The sequence below is a fragment of the Pholcus phalangioides genome, unplaced genomic scaffold (assembly GCF_987345545.1).
Source record: "Pholcus phalangioides strain wild (caught in Gottingen) unplaced genomic scaffold, Ppha-v1.0 ptg000011l_1, whole genome shotgun sequence".
Lineage (NCBI taxonomy): Eukaryota > Metazoa > Arthropoda > Arachnida > Araneae > Pholcidae > Pholcus > Pholcus phalangioides.
This window is the reverse complement of record NW_028301604.1, coordinates 15,698,665-15,720,396: the sequence shown is the minus strand read 5'-3', so window position 1 is coordinate 15,720,396 and position 21,732 is coordinate 15,698,665. Positions and strand designations below refer to the sequence as shown.

At 34.8% G+C, this 21,732-nt stretch overlaps 1 protein-coding gene across 2 annotated transcripts in view; it reads left to right on the top strand.

The window, feature by feature from the left end:
* The window catches only part of LOC149080116 (CD109 antigen-like), a 54,475-nt gene that overhangs the window by 26,754 nt on the left and 5,989 nt on the right, over positions 1-21,732 (top strand). For both annotated transcript variants that reach the window (XM_089239127.1, XM_089239128.1), the window contains 16 exons: positions 1,648-1,696; positions 1,981-2,094; positions 3,024-3,147; positions 4,174-4,291; positions 7,935-8,048; positions 8,779-8,895; positions 12,595-12,723; positions 13,927-14,098; positions 14,979-15,179; positions 17,679-17,751; positions 17,993-18,173; positions 19,703-19,789; positions 20,374-20,551; positions 20,770-20,999; positions 21,204-21,365; positions 21,483-21,679. In XM_089239127.1, coding sequence (XP_089095253.1) covers positions 1,648-1,696; positions 1,981-2,094; positions 3,024-3,147; positions 4,174-4,291; positions 7,935-8,048; positions 8,779-8,895; positions 12,595-12,723; positions 13,927-14,098; positions 14,979-15,179; positions 17,679-17,751; positions 17,993-18,173; positions 19,703-19,789; positions 20,374-20,551; positions 20,770-20,999; positions 21,204-21,365; positions 21,483-21,679 — 2,246 coding nt within the window. The remainder of the gene's footprint in view (positions 1-1,647; positions 1,697-1,980; positions 2,095-3,023; positions 3,148-4,173; positions 4,292-7,934; positions 8,049-8,778; positions 8,896-12,594; positions 12,724-13,926; positions 14,099-14,978; positions 15,180-17,678; positions 17,752-17,992; positions 18,174-19,702; positions 19,790-20,373; positions 20,552-20,769; positions 21,000-21,203; positions 21,366-21,482; positions 21,680-21,732) is intronic.

The window sequence follows — 21,732 nt, the reverse complement described above, 5'->3', positions numbered from 1 at the left end:
GAGGGTAGAAAGTGCAAAACACCGATGTTATTAAACATCGTCGAAAAAATAAACACTGGTGAGGAATATAAATATATAGTGAAGGTGGATTTTGAGTGAAATATAAAGAATATTGTTGTAGTGGTTTAAAATATCCTCAAAAAATATCGTTATAGAGGGGGTTTATCGTAGTAAAGAATATCGCTGTATAGAAAGAAGTTTAACATTAGACCAGCGGTTCTCAACCGGTGCTCCGATGGACCTTTGGGGTTCCATGTGCACTACCCAGCAGGGGCTCCGCGGCCACTCAAGGAAAATACAATATAAAAAAAAGTAAATTTGAAAAAAAAATATTAATAAACATTTTGAATAATAAAAATAAATCAGTAACTTTGATGAAAAAATAAAAAATATGCCCACGGGCTCCTCCATAGAAATTATAGACCAAAAAGGGCTCCGCGAGTCAAAAAATGTTGAGAACCGCTGCATCCGACTATAGGCAATTCCAAACAAGATTTGAAAAAAATATCGTTCTAGAGGGATTTATCGTTATATTGAGTATCATTGTAGTTAGGTGGTATCACTGTACTTCCAATTACACATTACATTCTTAAATTAACCTGTAATTTTATGGTTTAAAAGTTTAATTTACCATCGGCTCCTCACATTCTGAACTGCTAGATATCCCGGGCAGCATAGACAACATGATGTCGGTAACTAAATTCCTCCATAACACGTTAGAGCATATCACTGAGATGTGAAACACTTCTCTCCGTTGTGATTTAGTGTTTAAAGTCTTCCAGGGGTAATGGAGGCACAATATTTCATCCACAAAAAAGAAATCTCACTAGGTAATATCGGGGATTGTGGGTACGAGTAGTAGAGAAAACCAATTTGGAAGTAATTTGGTTTGAAACTTTATACTGTCCGCGGTGTGGTGGGTGGGCGCAATGAATTTTGATGAGATGGTGAATAAAACTTTATACCTGGGGAAATCACGGGACAATTTATTGTTACAATTATAAGTAGAAAATAACCTCCTTTTGTTTCTCTGAATAATAGCTTTATGAAATCAGGTCATTTGAGTAATCCTGTATATGAAGTGTTTATTTTTACAGAAAAAAAACTAGAGCTTAATACACGCTTTCAACAGTGCACAATTTTTAAATACTCAAAATATGCAGTTGAACAATAACTATTTTTGTACAAAAAATTATTTTCGTAACTAACCTTTTATTTGTAATTGTGTTTTTTAGTTTAGGATGCTTGTTTTCATTTCTAATCAAGCAGTGAAATTTTTAGTTTTGAACTGACTGCTATAAAGTGAGATAGACAGCTTTCTTCTCAGCCCAATACATCAAGGAACAGATATTTTCTGGATATATGCCGAATACTTATGCCGAAGTGAACTCGGAAAGAAAAGCCGCCGGGACTAACCAGATGACTTTTCTTTCCGAGTTCTCTTCGGCATAAATATCCAAAAATATCTGTTCCTTGACTGCTATAAATGTTACAAACTCAATAAAAATATTCTGTAATTGCTAATAAATAACGATTGATTAATTAATAATTAATAATTTTAATTTGATAAAACTTTTATTCCTTTTTGAATAATAGAGTTTTGGCATGTAATGAGTTAAATGCAAATTATTTATTTATTTTATGTAGTTCGCAGATCTCGCAGTCTTTACAAACTTGTATATTGACCATATGATAAGTAAGTCTTCGTTACATATTATAAATTTATTTTCTTTTATATCTGTCAAAACAACTTTCTCAAACTAAATAGTTAGTTACAATGCATTTATAACTCTTATAATCAGACATTACGACATGTGTTCGTCTTATCATATAGAAATGACGTCATATGAATGTAATACAGTACAATTTTTCTTATTTTCTATCCTGAACTGTGACTGCATTTTTTCATAGCTTGCGATTGTTGTTTGTTTTCTTTTATTTGTGTCGTTGATATCCTATTTTTCTATTGTACATGGGAAGTGTTGTGTAATGCATCGCTGGGATTGAAACAGTGTGTATCTGGACAATGCTATCCACGTGAGGGTGAATGTGACGGAATCAAAGACTGCGATGATGGGACAGACGAGGGAAATTGTAAGCATAATTCATCACTTCTAGATTCTTCACCAGTTATTAATCCTTCAGTCGCATTATCCGACTCGTTCTCGTGCCATCTTTCACTTACGATACGTACGAGCATTTAGTGCACTCTCTTCATTAAAAATTCTTTAGTGGGTAAACTGTGAGATGGTATCTCAGTTGACGCATCGCTTTTCTCTCCGGGATCGGAAATTTCACCCCGGACGTTTCGTCCCCGGTACATTTCGCCCACAGAAATTTCGCTTTCTGATCGTACCTGATGGTATGAGTGACCAAGTGAGTAAGTGACTGACTGTGTGAGTGACCAAGTGATTGATTGAGTGCCCGTATTAATAATGAAGTTAGTGACAAACAGCGGATCCCGTATGAGTGACCAACAGCGTGATCGTATGAGTGAGTGATCGTATTAGTGACAAAGGAAGGACCGTAAGAGTGACCAAATCAGACACCGTATTAGTGATCAAGTTAGTAACCGTATTAGTAGCCCAAGTAAGTGACTGTATGAATAACCAAGTCGGTTACCATATTAGAGATCAAGTTAGTGACCTTACTCACTCATACGGTCACTCAATTGGTCTCACATACCGTCACATACGGTCATTCACTCATACGGTCACCCACTCACTTATTCACTAATACGGTCACTTACCCACTCACTTCGCGCTCACACGGTTAGGTAAAATGTGATTAGTTGAAATGTCAGGAGCGAAATTTCCGTGACGAACCGTAATGGGGCGAAATGTCGGAGGCGAAATTTCCGTAAACCTCCCGAAGTTTCAAGATTTCACAATACAGACATTTCTGTATTTTATTTAAACGTTAAATTAAATATTAATAATTATTTACTTAAACGAAATCGTCGATGTGTGTAACATTTTCACGTAATTTAAATTTATTAAAATATTTCACAATCTCTTATTCAGGTTTTACAAGTCAGGATATAAATGATCAGGCTCTATTAGATTTTTTCTTATATCGACGCAACAGACAAGGAGCCTTCTACGATGCAACTGCTAGTAATTTTGCGTGGCAAAACAAAATTATCGGGTAAGTAGATCACATTAATAAATTTTGATATCTTTATTATGAAAGTCATAATATATGCCAGCGTTTCTCAACCTATGGTCCGCGGATCAGAGGTTGTCCGCGACGATGGTGTAGTTGGTCCGCATGCAGACTTGATAATTTAATTCTAACTGAAGAAAAATTTATTCAAGCATTGTGTATAGGCCTATTACTAATAACGACATGGAGTTATATAAAAATTACACCTTCGTACGTTACATGTAATAACGTATAAACATGTAACAAAATAGCACGTAGTAATAATGATGTATGTAGGTTCACCATACATCATCGAAAAAAATGCAATCTTAAATCCGGGCTATCTCTAAAATTTGCCAAAATATTTAATTCATAACCTCAAATGCAAAGTGCTGAAGTGTGAGGAAATGAAAACTTCTGCTACAAATCATAGTTAAAAAATGCTGTGCACAAAAAAAATTATTCAAAAATGAACAGATCACCTTTTTTCATTGAGAAAAATACGGAAACTGGAATCTCTTAAATGGAGTAAAATACGGGACATCGGAAATTGTCACCGAAAACCGTTCCAGAAGTAGACACAATCACCAATTGTTATTAAAATTGCTGAAAAACTGAAAAAAAATTGAACTTGACAAATATGCGAGTAATTTAATTTATATATTATGAAAACGGCGTCTATTCACTACTTTAGTATTACAAATTCAAATAAACAGGAAAAACGAGACAAATATGTATAAAAAAACCGGTACAACCAAAATTACAGGAATATTCCGTAATACAGGATACAAGTGTTCCTCCAATTTGTTTCAGACATTTTACTGGTCCTTAGGTTCAGAAACATTGATATATGCTAGAAATTCTTTTTGAAAATTATTATGAAAACTACGGGTTCTATGAACCCGTTTCATAACATTTCTGAAAAAGTTAAATTGATAGTACTCTCGAATATCCCATTTGTTTGTTCCTATGTTCTTAATGCTTTTTTTACGGAGATTTATTCGTAATTTTTTTTCTAATTCATTAAAGTGACGATCAAGAGGAGTACATTGGTACAACAGCTCCGAAAGGACCATCAGCATACGCTTTGAGCGCCGTAGCAATGAGTAAAAATCATGGACTTCATATATTGACAGATTCTGTGATAGTAAGTTTAAATCTATACACAGGGTGCTGAGGAAAATCCCTTGGCTGTGCACTTTACTGGTGAACCGTTTACGTGATTAACTAAATTTTAAAGTAATTTAAAATTATTACGTGATTAACTAAAACTTAGTTAACTAAATTTTAAGTTACCGATTGTTCAACAAAATTGTCCACACGATAAGTGATTAAGTAGATGCTCATTGGATAATTTTATGGAAGCTACACCCAATCAGCGCATGCACATAAATCCTGCTCAAAGGGAGGAGAGTTGTTTTTTAAGCTTATAGAACTCTCTCCCCTACCAGTAATATACCTAATTCATGAGAGATTTCACACATTCGTGAGAAAAATCGGTCAATGTGGGAAATTTCTTGGCGTTTGTAGGAAATTCTAAGGGTTCATTAAACATTAAAAATATGAAATTTTGTTCTTTAAATTTAATGTGCAGTGCTTTTCTTAACGTTAAATACTCGATTATGTATTTTTATCAATAGATGGCAGCAAATTTGTTTTGGGTGACTGAAAAGTATTCCAAACCCACTGCTCAGTTTCGAATATATAATAAATCCTCCATACCAACGCCCGATTTTTTTGAATCTTCAATTGTACCTGGGAGTACGTCGACCGAATACTCCATAGTTTTCACTATTTCCATCATCGATTGATTTTTAGCTTGTTTGTTACGGTAGTTTTCATTTCTATAGTTCAACAAACATTCACGGCGAAAATTTTCTTCAACAAACTTGAAGGTTGTGTCCTTCGGCCACTTCGCCATCCTATATTTCCCAGGAATTCCAGCTAAACGCAGGAGACGACGGTGCAAAAACATTAAGCACCGTACCTCTGAGGGCATATGACTGAGCATAAACAGGTTCAAGCTTGAAATTAAAATAAACATCCTCGAGAGAGAATTACAGGCCACGTCCACTGGCGCATGCGCATAGGCCTACTAAACGAAAAAATAGAGTCGGGTTTATTCACTAAATTACTAAATCACTTAATCATTTAACAACTAAAGGGCGTGTAAACGATCCTTATCATCTAAATACATTTTAAAGTATTTGGCAACTCAAAATTCAGTTAACTACACTTAATTACTTAACGCGTGTAAACGGGCCATTAGAAAAATTATACAAATAACGTGTAGTTCTCAGATATACGTCATTCATAATGCAACAGGATTGTATATTTATTCAAAAACTTTTTATATGGACACCCTGTCCTAAAAAACCAAATTGAAACGTTGTTGAACTGTCTCTCCTGAGACAAAAAAAAACTCCACGTGTCTAAATGATTCGTTGAGATATTTGAATTCGAAAAAGGTTCGGAAAGAACTGCACAAATAAGGAAAGAAGCGTTGTCCGTTAGCTTATGCTGTTCTTCTCAAATTTTCTCCAATTTTGAATTCAAATATCTCAGCGAATATTGCAAGAAACATTCCACATTAGAAATATGGAATGTTTCTTGTTGGCCTCAAAAGATTTTTGAGGACAAGGTGTCCATATAAAAAGGAAAATTTTTATATTTTAATAACTATACAACCCCCTGCAATATATCTGAATTTATTGAATGGCGTATCTGAATTCTATACATTATTCGGACACTTTTTCTAACTGGAAGTATGCCGAGCAAGCAACGGTTCGCCAGTAAAATATGACGAGGCAATTAGGGAATCACTCTATATATAAAACAGCATGACCTGAATGATTCATCATCGCCGAGCCGAAACCGATGAAGCTATAAATATGAATTTGATCAGTAGTTTTATTTTATCATATAGAGACTCACTAAGAAGGTATTTTTCAAAAATTCAACTCCTAAAGGGGTCATAAGGGGGTTCAAAGTTTATATGGAGAAATATATATTGATGATACAACCACTGGGCTATTCCTGAGACGCTACTGAAAGCAGGCGATTTAATTTGCCCTTCATCTGAAGGTAAGATCACCATCCCTTCAGATTTGGGTACAGTTGTTTCCTCTCTACTAGAGCTAACTGCTGGAATATATCCTGATATAAGTAACACTAAGAACCCACAGAATGGTTGTGCGAGCGTGCTAGCTTAACTCCGAAAAATGATAAAGCAAAATCCTTCTGGTCTTCCACTACATAAACTCATTTTTATAACTGGAGCACCTGTTTAAATAATGTTACTATAAATCATACTCCCCTAAATTGTATAATGGAGCTAGACTACACAAGTAAAGGTTCTGCGTAAAAACATTGTAAAAGCCACACAGTGATTATTGAGTGTGCTGGGAGAGAGATAGTTTTCATCCCAAGGATACCGTTAATCCCAACGGAATATCCGTTCGAGTTTAAGAGAATACAGTTCCCTCTCAAGGTGTGCTTTGTCATGACTGTTAATAAATGGCCGACATCGACTTGAGAGAAGACTGTTTCTCACATGCACAGTTTTATGTCGCATGCTTCAGAGTGAGTATCTCTCCTCTGTCAGTAGCCAGGTCATCTTAGCCCCAAAAGGCAATACCACAAACGTGGTTTACGAAGAGGGACTGAGGTAAATAAGAAATTCAATTTTTAGGTGAGTTTTATACTTTAGGAATTTTTTCAGATGAAGCCTTGGCCACATCCGTGTCAAGTCTGGCCTAATATTCATTCGAAAACATTTTCCTTCCCCCTGATACAAATAAGCAGCAGCGGCATAGTCTGGCCCAGCTTGTAGCCCAATATTTCTTATACGCCAAAAAAAAAAACAGAATCGGTTTTACCAGAACACTCTTTGTGTTGTGACTGTTGGCGTTCTTCGACCAATATGTGGCTACACGGATTGGAAGATGGGGAAAGAAGGCAACCCCCCCCCCCCTTTGACTTGGGTTGAAAGCTGGAAAGTACTCGACCAGCCTTACCATACCTTCAGCCCCACGATTTGACGATCATTGTCAATAGTGGAGCGGACACACTACTCGCCCATGGAACGTATTGGGCCAGCCTTGAGACGAGTGTGGCCATGGCTTAACGAAATACACGCGAGGGAAGCCGCGAGTAACAGCTAATAATCTATAAATTGTTTGCAATGTTCAATATTAATCTAATTGCTTCATATGCACACACATAAATTTTCCTATTTTGTAACCTGAAGTTTTCTTTCCGCGAAAGTTATGAATAAGTACGTTAAAATACCTCGAGTTCCGTGAATGTCCCGACTTTGCTTGTATTCCAAGTCACGAGCAAAAAATACTCGCCAACTATGCTTCACCTTCAGAGCAAGTATTCGACTTATGAGTTTGAAACATGCGAGGAAATGGTACTTTGAACTAGTCGAAAAAGACTACCGCACCTCTCTTGCAAATAAAACTACGTACTTTTATTCTTCCTAGATTGGTAATGAAAATGACATAAATTTTTATACGAGTACCAATATTAAGAAGATATGGAACGAATCAAAAACATGTATAAAAACTTTAATGGGAATGTTCTAATGGAAAATTTGCTTCGAGATATGATTTGGCTAATCGAAACTTTTTTCCGAGAATTCATTTCCCATGCTAAGTTCCAAACTGAATGATATATTTTTACTCAAACCTTTCGTGATTGTATAATTTTTCATCAATTTCTCATACGTAAAACCGTGAAACAATATGAGCACATCTTTCATTTTCAGTTCATGTAATCTTTTGCAGTTCGATTCCACCAAACCATTTTTTATCAACGTGGATGGACCCGAAACTGCAGCTATGGGTGAACAGATGGGACTTCTTGTTACTGTCATCAACTACCAGTTCATAGAGATACAGGTCTTTCTCCATTTACTCGTTAAATATAGTAAGCATGTCGGCAGAAATGTGTAATTTTTTGGCATTACACATTATGGTATAAACTTTTCTCTTGTTCGTGGAAGTCAATTGAATTTATAGTGATTCAAATATGACCCATTCAACTAGCTTCTGTCTAACGAAAATACGACGTGATTTAATTTTAACACTTTTTTTTAATGGAGTAAAGATTAAAATTCGATTTTAATGATTTCTCGCGTTCTCTATAACCATTCCAATGGCTAATAAGAACGCATATGCAAATATAAATACAGAAAATTTATCGAATGTATTAAATACCAGTTTGATTTCACGAGATTTGTTTAAATAAAAATAAATTTGAATTCATAGTCTTTTGAACAAGTAATCAAAAATGTTTTAGGAAATGATAAGTTTTTTGTCTGCGACTTTCAATAATTTAAATACTTATGACAGATTTTAGACTATTTGTATTTTACCATAGCTGAACGAAGAAACAAAAAAAAAATGTTTAGATGTCTAAGAAACAATGAAATCGTGCCCAAAAGAAAATTCTAATATCTAGTCTATAGGAACAACACAATAAAGAGTAACTTGTGTGAATAAAATATGTTATGTGTGTCTGTAACGTGTTCCTTATTCGACATTTGCATATTCATAATTATATGAATATCGGTTCTCAAATCTCGAATGTTTATAAGTTAATAAAATTTTTTAAAATTCATCTTTGCAGGCTGAAATCATCTTAACTGCTTCTGATGATTACAGATTCGTTCAAGTTGAGCCACTTGGTATTGTGTCGTCGTACAAGCCTAGAACCACTGGAGGAGAACAACAACATCTTGTATATGTAAGGGAATGTATATCTCATACAGCCACTTCCCCCGACTTGCAAACTTGAACTTTTTAAGTTACGAACAAAAATAGTTTGATGGTCTTGGTTATATATAATATTAGATTGACCTAATTATACCTGGAAAAATACTCATAGATACAATTTATTGATAGGACCATTATGAAACTGTATTAGAATTAGCAAATTTACTAGAGATATTGAAATAGAGCGATTGCTCGGTTCTAAAAAATGGCATCAGAATGTTTACGACCTCTAGTGCAGCTTTTGTGTGATGGCGAATTACTGACCTTTCGCTTAGATTCACTATTGCTAGACTAGGGATTCTAAAATTTTATGTTTACGGGCACCATAGGGAATGAGATTTTATTGTTTATTGTTTTGTATTTTAATTTTGTTACATAAATACAAGATGAGACAAAAAAAATCAGCCAGATTGTAATTTTAAATACGTTGCAATCTTGTGCGATTTAGAGACACTCAGTGGCACTTTAAAAAAACACGCACTCTTATTGGAAATCGATTTCGTAGTTAACTACTTTCAATTTCTTTCAATACTACAATTTCACCTCCGAAATTTCACACCGCAAACTTAGTCGACCTTATGGCACTCCTAAGTGTCGCGACACACAATTATGGTTATTATTGAAGATAATTCACGTGAAATACAATTTTCAGGAGAGATCATTAACTATCATAACAAAGGTGAGATTATTACTTTTTGGTTTTAGATGCACAAAATTCTAAATTTTAGAAGAAGTTAAGGTAAATAGTTTACTTATATGTAAAGGGTTATTGAAATACTACATTCAAAATCATAACGACTTTTGATATTCGGTCATTGATTCGAAATCTAAAAATTGGATCAACTTGTGTTCGTGAAGATCCTTGAGATATTTATTGCAAGGTTTTCTTCACCCTCATTCCTCCTCTGTAACTCAGTTGTGGCGTCACTGCTGTATCAGTGAGAGAAAGTAGGTCATGGGGGGGGTTCCCGCCAGAGAGTTAGTTGCTGTAACGTGATGGTCGTGTTGTGTTAACGTGTGATCATGATAATCTGTTTTGCATTAAATAATTATTTCGTGATGATAAGTAGTCCTATTTCAGATGATATCTCTGCTTAAATCCCCAACAATCTGGTTATGGGGACCAGGCAACGTAGCAGCTGCGCGTCGTTTTGAAAGTTGACCGTTGACCGCGTGTTTGCTGTTTAGTTTCCGTCTTCGTATCGTTGCAAGTCGTGTACTGAGCGAGATGTCAGCGCTTACAACATAGAAAAGCTGAGTAAGAACAATTACGAGACTTGGAAGCGGTACTGATTAAAAATGACCATTGGGACTTGGCAAATGGAAACGAAACAAAGCCTCCGGAAGGTGCAAAAGACACTGATGCCAAGAAGCTTAAGAAATGGATCCAGGACGACCAAACAGCCAGAGCGGACAGCTCGCAAGCTTCTGGCGGGAAGCTGTGAATTGTGCTGTGTACCCGAAATTGAGCACCTACGAGGACAGTCGAAGAGATGACGACTCCATTTGAAGCATTTTTTGGCATCAAGCTAAGTATATCCTACTTCAATGTTTTCGGGCAAAAAGCGTTCGTGTTGAACAAGCGATTGAAAGGCAAATTTGAGTTTAGATTTTTATTGAATATGCGTCCGAATTGAAAGCATATCGACTGTGGGATAAGCAATCCAGAAAAGTGATTGCAAGCTGTGACGTAAAGTTCATCGGTGAATTCGAAAATTATCTTCCTTCCGTTGGTGAAATCGAATGTGTATTTCCAACGAAAAACTCGTGAAAAGGTTTGTGGTGATGAAATTGAAATCAGGTTGTTCCTGTATATAACCGCAAAAGCGTAAACACCGAAAGAGACCCCAACGGTGTAAATTTGTCATCAGCAGCTCATTCTTCATTTGAAAACGAAATTTCTTCTTCTGATGGGGGCAAAGCTGCATTAAAAGTCTTTCAAGCGACTTTGGATGGGGGTAAATCGGACAGCGACGTATCTCTTGATATCCTATCCCAATTCAAGTGTGAGCATCTGGTCGTCCAAGTCATGTCAAAACGGGAAAAGAAGAAGACCGTGAAAAGAGAGAGTACCAAATAAAAACCCTTTAGAAACAGTAGTTTTATTCTCTGCGTCATCAACCAGTTGCACGGCCTCGTTATCTTGAATGGTTTTCAACACTTCCATCAGGTTTGTACTACAATTTCAGTACCCACTTGCAGCCAATCATCTTTTTGTTTCTTGGTCTATCGACGATTTTTGATGCTTTTTCTTGGGTTAAGGCATCGTATTCACCGTTCGTCTTGCTTCCTTTGAGTGAGCCGCATCGAGTGCAATAGAAGCAAGCCATAAACGATGAATATGATGCCTTAACCTTATGATGGTGATTAGCTGCAAGTGGGTTCTGAAATTGAAGTACAAACCTGACGGAAGTGATGAAAACCACAAACCAAGGCTCATCGCTAAAGGTTGTTCTCAAGTACCTGGAGTGGACTTTGCAGAAAATTATTGTCCTGTGGCAAGGCTGAGTTTAATCAGAACTGTAATTGCCTATGCAGTTGAAAATGGTCTCGTGGGTTATCAAATAGACTGTAATGGCATATGTGAATGATAATTTAAATGAAATCTACATGGAAAAATCCCAAATGGGTTCCCGGAAGAATTGAGTGCTGATAAAGTATGTACATTAAGGCGATCACTGTACAGACTGAAGCAATCCAGAAGACAGTGGTACAAGAAATTGGATGAAAAATTGAAAAGCCTGAGTTTCCATCCTCTCAATTCTGATGAATGTGTGTATGTCAAGAAAACGTCTATCACAGAAACAATCATCATTGTTTATGTTAATGATTTAATTGTTTTTACAAATTCTAAAGAGAACTATAAAATATAAAATCATTACATACGTTATCATTTTGTTCGCGAAATTTATGAAAATGATGTTATCGATGTAAAATATTTAGCTTATTTGGATATGCCAGCTGACATACTCACCAAAGAACTTGGTAAAAGTAAGCATCGAAATTGCTGTATGCTGCTGGGCTTCTATATTGCATAATGCATATTATTTATTTGAAAATTCTCCATTGCATTTTATGTCTGTTGCATTTCAATTTATGTCTGGTGCATTTCAATTTATGTCTATTGCATTTCAATTTATGTTTATTGCATTGTGATACGAAATTTTATTGCACTGATTGTTACATATTTAAGAGGGGGTTTTGTACATGAATATGTTATATATATGAATTATGTGAAATTTGTTTTGCATATGTTTTAAAAGAAAACATTACATTAAGAGGGGGGTTGTTGATACATTTACTTGAAAGGTTTTCTTCACCCTCATTCTTCCTCTGTAATTCAGTTTTGTCGGTGCTGCTGTAGCAGTGAGAGAAATTAGGATCATGTGTGTTTTTCCCGCCAGAGTTAGTTGCTTGTTAGTTGCTATAACGGGATGGTCGTGTTGTGTTCACGTGTGATCATGTTAATCTGTGTTTTACATTAAATAGTAATTTTGTTGTAATGATGAGTAGTCCTGCTTTCAAGCGATATCTCTGCTTAAATCCCCAACAAGATCTAAATCGATACTTTATTTTTGGGAAAATATAAAATTTTGGGAAACATTTCACACACACACACAACGAACAAGTGTGAGTCGAACTTTTGTGTGAAGTTTGTTTTTCTTCACAGGTGAAACCCGTGAGTCACGTTTTTGTTCATGTTCCTGTGGTAGCAACGAGAACAGGAAAAATAGATATTACTATAACTGGAAAAACACAAGTAGCAAAAGATGTTGTGGTCCATTCTGTCGATGTGATTGTAAGTATAACTAAATTATAGTTTTAAATAATAAGATTTTCTTTTGTTTCATAATTTTTTTAGACTTTTTGAATACATAACGGGTGAGCTTCATTTTATGAATGTGTAATTTATTGTTTTGATCTTCTTTCATAATTTTTTGTATATTGAGACTGAATTTTTTTTTTGATTCCATTATACATACCACATACATTGTTACGTTAATAAAGTTAATTCATCAGCATCACAATTTGTAAATATTCATGGCAGTTGATATTCTGGAGCGATGAGTAAGAAATTCTATTCTTGTTTTTACACATAACCTTATCAAATTCTCAATCAAAGAATAGATTCTATTTTACAACCAACGAGCATCGTTGAATTGGTAATCTATATCAGAACTTCGTGACGTGAATAGGAGTTAGCTTTTTATCAAATTTTATGATACAGTATTGTATACAGGGTGATTCTAAATTCATGGGACAATTTTTAAGAGGTGAATAATAGTACTAAACAAGTATTTTTGGTCATAGAATGTGCTGTCGAATCGCAATAGCAAAGGTGGTAGAGGGTGTTTTTTGAGAGTTCACAACAGCACTTCAACAAAAGCAAATATCATATTTTCCTGACAAATTTGCTGCGATAAGTGCAATCAACCATTCGAGTGCGCAGAGGGCTGTAATGTGGTAGGCCTTCTCATGGTGCATTTGGGTAACGCAAATTCTACCACAATTGATTGTACCGCTTGATCATCGTTTGGCGTAGCATAGCCTTGATGGTCCATGCAACAATAAAAAACAAACTCCAATCCAATCCGAAGGTGCATATGCATGCACCCTTGAATGGTTGAAAGCATATATCGCAGCAAATTCGTCGGAAAAATATGGTATTTATTTTTTGTGCTTGAGCGCACTGTCTAAAAACAGCCTTACCGGCTTTGTTATTGCTACTATTCGACCGCATATTCTATGATCAAAAATGCTTGTTTAGATGTCTTGTATCATGTCTTAAAAGTTTGTCCCACGAACTGCCACGATCGTGCTTACTGAGAAGTGATATACATAAATTGTTGGTGAAATATTTGTATTTACTCATAATTAAAGTTTTCTAAAGTTTCCTTAAAAGAACACGGTAACGAATATTTTTATGAAAAGTAGTAGCTTTTGTGACCAATACGCATAAAATATTATAGTTCTAATATGCGAGATGTTTATTATATTCAAGTCAGATGGAGTAGTGATTCAACTACACACATCTTTACTCTTGGACATGCGGAATGAGGCGTATCTAATTAAATATTTAGACGTCAATGTCACAGAAGATCCCATAATACCATTCGAAGAGACCTACCGCAGGTACATTCCCGGATCTCCAAAAGCAACCGTGAGCATCATAGGTGAGTATATCCTTTAATATTACACTGAAGATCATTAAATAAATTGTCAACTCAAATTATTTGTTGGTATACCTATTAAAAAGAGTAAGATTTATAAATGAAACTTGATAAGAGATGTTAATGATGATTATATCATCAATCACGAGCAACCTTGTACGTATCTTTGAATGACAACCCTCTCACTCATTTTTATGACAGAATATCCACATAAAATTCACAAGTTCATTCACGTTTTGATAATATTTATTGTAGAAAAACAAACACGCTGATTGAGATGTGGCCATGTTTTAAACATGATTTATTGCAGAAATACTCATTATCTTGTCAAGGAAAGAGTGATGAAGATGGATAACAGACAGTGACGAATTAAAATCAAATTGTTTGTTTCCTTGCATTATAAAACTCTATACACATTGTTTCATAATAAAATAACGAACAAAACCACTAATTTCAGCCAATCCATCATCATAATTGCACGGTTGAAACGACCTACCAAAGAATAAAAAGTGGAAATTCTTATTAGTTATAAACGATTCGTTTTAGCTCGAATGTATTTTTTTGTAATAAATTTTAGTACTGCGCCAAGTCGGAAAATTCATATACTGATTCCATTTATTTCGAGGAATTTTTAAAAGGACCTTCAGAACTTTTAAATTAGTCGACAATTTATTATTACCGTCACCATTGATAGTGGTTGCGGAGCAACGATACAAGTCCCGTATCTCCTTCGCACGTCTTGGGATTCTGTTTATGTAGGATTATAATAGAAACAAATGGCTGTGCATGTGCAAATAAATTAGACATTGAATAAATATTTTTTTATTAACATTATTATTTAATTTTTTCTTGCGTATTTTATTCCAAATCTTTTATTAAATAGGTGATGTCGTTGGAGCACCTTTGCCGACTGATTTCGCCCCTTATATTGGTTTGTCCGCTCTTCGATTGGGCGATCCAGTAAAGTCAGGAGAACATATCATGTTTGATTTCGCGTATACTCTGCATACTTTAATTTATCTCAGATTAACCAACCAACTAAAACCAGATGTTCAGCGTCAGATGCTTGATTACTTGAACAAAGGTAAGCTTCTGTTTGGAATCTTTGTCTCCATACCAGTATTCATAGAAAATTCAACACTTGTATAAGACTTCATACATTTCACACATGTCCGGTCGTACAATGTTTTTCTTTCATCTAAACAACCATTGATCATTAAGGAAACCATATTATACAAAGTGTCGCACACACACGGTGACAGATATTGAAGTCATTCTTGCGGAATATAAATGTGCGAAGCTAGGAATTTCAGATAGGTCATTCATGTTACCGAGAGATGCATAGTTATAAAAAAAATTAACTTTTTATACGGACACCCTGTGCCAACACTTAGAAAGTTGTTGCTCTGTCCCTTCTTATGCCAACAAAAGATTTTCACGTTTCTAAGGGCAATATTCGCAGAGATATTTGAACTCAAAAATCGGAAGAAAGTTAAAAAAAACATTGTCCGTTAGTTTTGTCGTGTCCATTTCCCAACTTTCCTTCGTTTTTTTGAATTCAAATATCTCTGCGAATAATGCACTTAAAAACGTGAATTTTTTTTTACATCAGCAGAAACAGGGCAATAGCTTTCTAATTGGGTTTTGGGGCTCAGGGTGTCCATATAAAAAGTTATTTTTATTTTATTTCAATATCTATACATCCCCTCGCAACATGAATGACGTGTCTGAAATTCCTGACGGTGCAAAGTCAGGAATTTCAGACACGTGAAGATGAATGACTTCAATGTCTGTCACCGTTTTCTTTCTATCCCATTTTGAAAACCGACAGTCGATTTTGGGACACTCTGTATCAACGATGTTGAAAATTATTGTTAAATACTTCCAGCTCACGAATTATACTGTGATAGTAAATAATACACATAGCGTGCCAAATTACATAAAAACATGATTCACATGTTGTAACACATCTTTCTAGAAACCGTTCAAGTGGGAAAAAAATGCTCGGAAAAATTACAAAATTTTAATTTTTAAAACATCAAAACTGGCCGCGATATCGTTAATTAACGTTGAATTTGGAAATGCGGAAGAGGGGAGTCACACAAAATTACTTCCAGAACAAATAATTTTGACCAGTTTATTCATCAGAAGCACCCAAATGACACATTTACACAATACGGTTCATTTTGGCGTTTCGTTGAAATCATACATTTTCTAATAACGAATACGCCTAAAATGCAACGTTTCATGAACTTTTGTCGTAAAAATTATGAATTTTTTTTTTCAACTAGTCAGTGCATATAAATTTGTACAGGGTGATTCCTTACTTCCCTTGGCCGCATTTTACTGGTGGACTGTTGATCGTAGATAGGCCCGTGATTTGGGAGGGAAGGCCCGGCTTTAGAAAATACACTAGAAAAATGGTACATATATATACACACATATACATTGAGTATATGTTCTTTGCCCCTCCCCCCTTGGAAATAGTTGAAAGTTGAAATGGCGGTCCTGATCATAGAGGCATTCCTTCCATTAGAAAAGTATCCAAATAACGTGTATAATTCAGATACATCATTCATGTTTCAAGGGGTTGTGTAGTTATTAAAATAAAAATATTAACTATTTATACAATCCCTGTGTGCCCCAAAACCCAATTAAAAGTTGTTGCCCCATCTCTCGTGATGCCAACAAAATAAGTTCTACGTTTCTAAGTGCAATATTCACTGAGATATTCGAATTCGAAAAACGGAGGAAAATTTGGAAAAAAAAAATAGCTATTTTTTTATAAAATAACGATTTCCCTTCCAAATTTCCTCCTTTTTTTCAATTCAAATATCTCGGTGAATATTGCCCTTAGAAACGTGGAACTTTTTTTGTTGGCATCACGAGAGATAGGCAACAACTTTTTAATTGGGTTTTGGGGCACACGGGGATTGTATAAAAAGTTAATATTTTTATTTTAATAACTACACAACCCCTTGAAATATGAATGAAATATCAGAGTACACACGTTATTTGGAAACTTTTTTTTAACTGGAAGTATACCGTTAGGATCAACGGTTCGCCAGTAAAATGTCATACCCCCTATTTGCTATGCACCCTTCGTATAAGAAAGATACGAGTATGAGATTATAAATTGCAAAGATATAAATATGCAAATTTTTAAGGAATAATTTTTTGGACTTAAAAGGTTTCTAAGGTGATGGGTGACAACATTTGATACATATTTTGTTGTGACTGGAAATTTCTTTTAAGAATAACGGTTAAGGAGTTAAGTATTGGACATTGATAGGGAATGACAACATGGATGGATTCTATGGTCGACCACAGTGACAGCATTGCCAAGAAACCTACCACAAGTTACTGAATTTGCATAACGCTTCAAAATTCGATATTTTCATTATTGTATTCAAATATTCCCCATTAATATCGATCATTATTTTCGTCGCCTAGGTTGTTGTGGCCTATCTCGGTTTTTAAAAAGTGAAAAAAAATTACGTTAAATTTTCAAATATTTTTTTCAAATTCAATTTAACGTTTCAATATAAGATGTCATCAGAATTTTTTTGTTCGTCTATTCTAGCTTATGTTTATCAGACAGTGTTTTATGAGAATGGAGCGTATTCCATGTTTAAAGGAAAGAAACCAAGCATCTGGTGAGTGTATCGTGAGATTATAAGAACTATTATTCTAGACAATTAATAGTAAATAAATGTTTATTAATAACTTGGTCAATGAAAATGGTCTATCCTCTTCACCAAAAATTTTATGAATGTTTTTGGTTAGCTGTTTGCACACACACACACACACACACAGCGAAAGAGTAATAATAAAAGACTTCTGATATATGATATATGTAATGAATCTTGTTTTATTTCTGTTTATTACTTTTTCCAGGTTGACTGCTTACTGTACTCAAATGTTCCGCCTTGCTCAATATCCAGATTGGGAAAACTATTTATATATCGATCCAAAGATGTTGATGGAATCAACCAGGTTTATTCTTCAACATCAAACCGAGGAAGGATCTTTCTATGAGACGACAGATGTACCATGGAACCGAAAACTAAACCCTAAGGTGATTGTCGTTTGAAATATTCGGGCTGCTGACTCGACAGTATGTCGTAAATTCAGATGAATCCAACTAAAGTACAGGGTGATTCAGAAAAATCACCCAATTTTGAAATTATGCAGGGTGAAAACTCAAGTCTGTTTCACCTCAAATAACTCGAAAACCGTATTTATATAGAAACATACTTTCAATTAGACAAAAATATTTAAATAACGTGCTCATATTAGCTGTGTCATTTGTTGTACTATGAGCCGTATATGTACCGAGATACAAAATTTAACATTTTATACGGTCACCCTCCCACTGTCCTCTAACTTTCAATTAGAAAGTTGTTGGAGGCGAACAATAAAAATTTCATGTTTTCAAGTGCAGTCATATTCGTTGAGATATTTAAATTCAAAAATTGCTGATAATGAAGGGCACTTCATATATGCTCTTCTTTCCCTAATTTTCAGTGACTTTTGAATTCAAATGTCTCGGAATATTGCACTTAAAAACATAGAATATTTTTTTTGAGCTCAGATAAGGCAGGGCTACAACTTTCTAATTGGAAGTTTTACAGGGGGACCGTATAAAAAATTAAATTTTGTATCTCGGTACATATACGGCCCTTAGTAAAATAATGCACATCTAAAAGGGACACATTATTTAAATATTTTTTCTAATTGAAAGTATGCTTCTATATGCCAATAGTTTGCGAGTTATTTGACGTATTAATGGACTTAAGTTTTACCCTGTATATCTTTTAAAAGGAAAAACATAGAACTATAATTAGTGCATGAATACAAAGGGAAAATGGCCGAGTTTTAGATCATGAACAATCGATTGTTTTAAGGTCTCCTTTATAAAGCTCACTTGGTGAAAAAGTAAAATGGCATCTAGTTATCGAAAACCTCCGAGTTCTTTCGATGTATGATGTCAGCTGGTAGTAACCATTCAGCGTGTTTCTCAAATACTGTTGAGTGTGTTGCTGAGGAAATATGAGTTACAAGCTATTTATATACAAATTGCGTAACTTACAAACACCGAAGCCTAGTGATGAGCTAAAATGACTGAAATTATGGTTTCACGTGTAAGGGTACGATAATGCATGCTGGTTTCCAATTCTGCTAATCTGTAGTGTTAAGGATTGGTCAAAAAACCTGAAATTCAGACTTTTAACTAATCGGCAACTTCACCGACGTGCAGAATCGGAAACCAGCGTGAACTAGGAACTATGGAGACGGACAATTTTCGCATCTGACTTTCATTAGAACGTATTTTGCAAGATAAGATTTTTCATCCCGCTCTGAAATTATGCGTGGAACCAAAAGAAGTCACACTGAATATTTTTAAAAGAACTCAAACATTTTTTTTTTCGTATTTATGTATTATTTATCACTCTGTGTCGTTAATTAAAAAATATATCATTATGAAATCGGATGGTTCTTTCGGAATCACCCTGTATGTATTTCTCGTTTGTCTTACGAAACCAGAATATGCATGTTTACTATTTTAAAAAAATATATAAATTAAAATAATTGTTATTTTTTCAGTCATATATTGAGTCAAGCTATTATCGTAACGTGTCACTCACAGCACATGTGCTCTTCACTCTGCTGGAAGTGTCAGATTTGCATGGTGTAAGTTATAATTCATTTAATATTTAAATATGATTCAGTTAATTGTTTTAGTGTGTTTTATGCTGGAAATGAATGCGTCATAAACGCCTTTACAAATGAAAAAAAAATTATGACTTTTTGATAGTAATTTCGATTGTCTCAAAGATAGTTAACGTATCATGAAGAAATTTCTTATGGAGAACAAATCGCCTCTCAGATTTGATTATAGCGTTGCTCGATATTCCCGAAATATAAAGTGATTACATATGTGCATGGACGAATACATGGCAATTCGAGAAGAATTTTGTTCGAGCTAAAGCATATCAGCCTATTTGAAAAATTGGGAGAATTATCGAAACAGATCCGAAACTAGGCGCTTGGAGGAACACCAGTTCGTCTTATATCTTGATATGCTTATCGCGATTAAGCACATCAGTGCCTTCAAGTAAACTAACAAAGCATAAGTTTCAAATAAATATTCAATATTGAAACTGAGAAGACGGAAACTGAATGAAAACTAGTGAGTTTCGAATTGGAGAAAAATTGTGTAATTTTGTCGTTTTTATAAATTTGTTCTGAAAATGTGATTTTTTTACATTCTGAAGGACATGAAAGTGTCTGTGACAAACGCTAAGAACTTGGCGGTACAATACCTCGAAAGAGCCATGCCTGATTTGAGAGATCCATACCAAATAGCACTAGTTACATATGCACTCATAGAAGCTGGGAGTGTCGAAGGGAAAACGGGTTTTGACAAGTTGGACAGTATCAAGATTCTGAAAGGTAAAGCTTTCGTGAATCATTCAGAATTTGAAAAGATGTGACCACCTACTCTTAATCATTTGATTCATACGATATTTTACATCCATATTTTTTATGTGGGCATAATTCTTTCTACCACTTCGCTAGGCAATTTGCCTGTTGTGTATTTACTCATTTTTTGGGTTTCTCTAAAAGTTACATGTATACTCTTAATTATTTAAATATTGTTTTTGTTATAGAGGGAATGGTTTACTGGAGTCCAGAGCCAATAGATTCCTCCGAAATTTTGTACCAAAACCAGAGACCTTTCATTCTTCCACGCTTACCAAGCAAGTATGACTCTATTGCAGTTGAAGCAACGTCTTACGCTCTTCTCATTTACATAAGATATGGTGGAGTAGTACAGGATCAAATCGTAAAATGGTTGAATACTATGAGGACGTCTGACCGAGCATTCATAGCGTCTCAGGTAAAAATGCGCAATATGAATATTGATTTAAAAAATACATTTTAATGCTAGTAGTCTCTCATCTACAAATGTTTTCGCGAATGTTAAAAGTGAATACTCACATGCTGAATTCAATATAGGCGAATGAATTTTTTCTTTTTCGAGTTAACCACGCAGTGTCACTATAAATATAAACAAATAAAAATGAAATTATTTGAATTTCAGGATACAATAGTCGCCATGAAAGCTCTGACTGAATATTCCTTCAGAACTCATATCCGTGAAATCACTGACATGAAACTTACTGTAGAATCGAGCTCTAATCCTGGAACTATCCATAATTTGATAGTCACCCACGATAATCTGGCTGAATACAGAAAAATAACGGCAAGTTGAAAATTCTCGTACAGCTTGATATCAATCCAATTTAGTTTATTGTTAAAATTTTGCAATTTTTCCTAAAAAAAAAAACCTGAAAACTTTGTAATTTTGATGCTATTTTAGATAGCTCCGTACGTATGGGGACACGTAGAAGCTATCGCTCAAGGCTCAGGTCTTTCGGTTCTGCAACTGGATGTACAATTCAATGTGGATAAAGAGTTCCTACTTATTCAGCCTCCTGTGCCATCATTTGATTTGACGGTCAAAGGTCATTATCATGGTAGAAACAAATCGCATATGAGCATAAGCAGTTGTGCAAGGTATGAATCACTTTAATTCTAAGCCTTTTTACCGATAAATGATTGTTTATAAC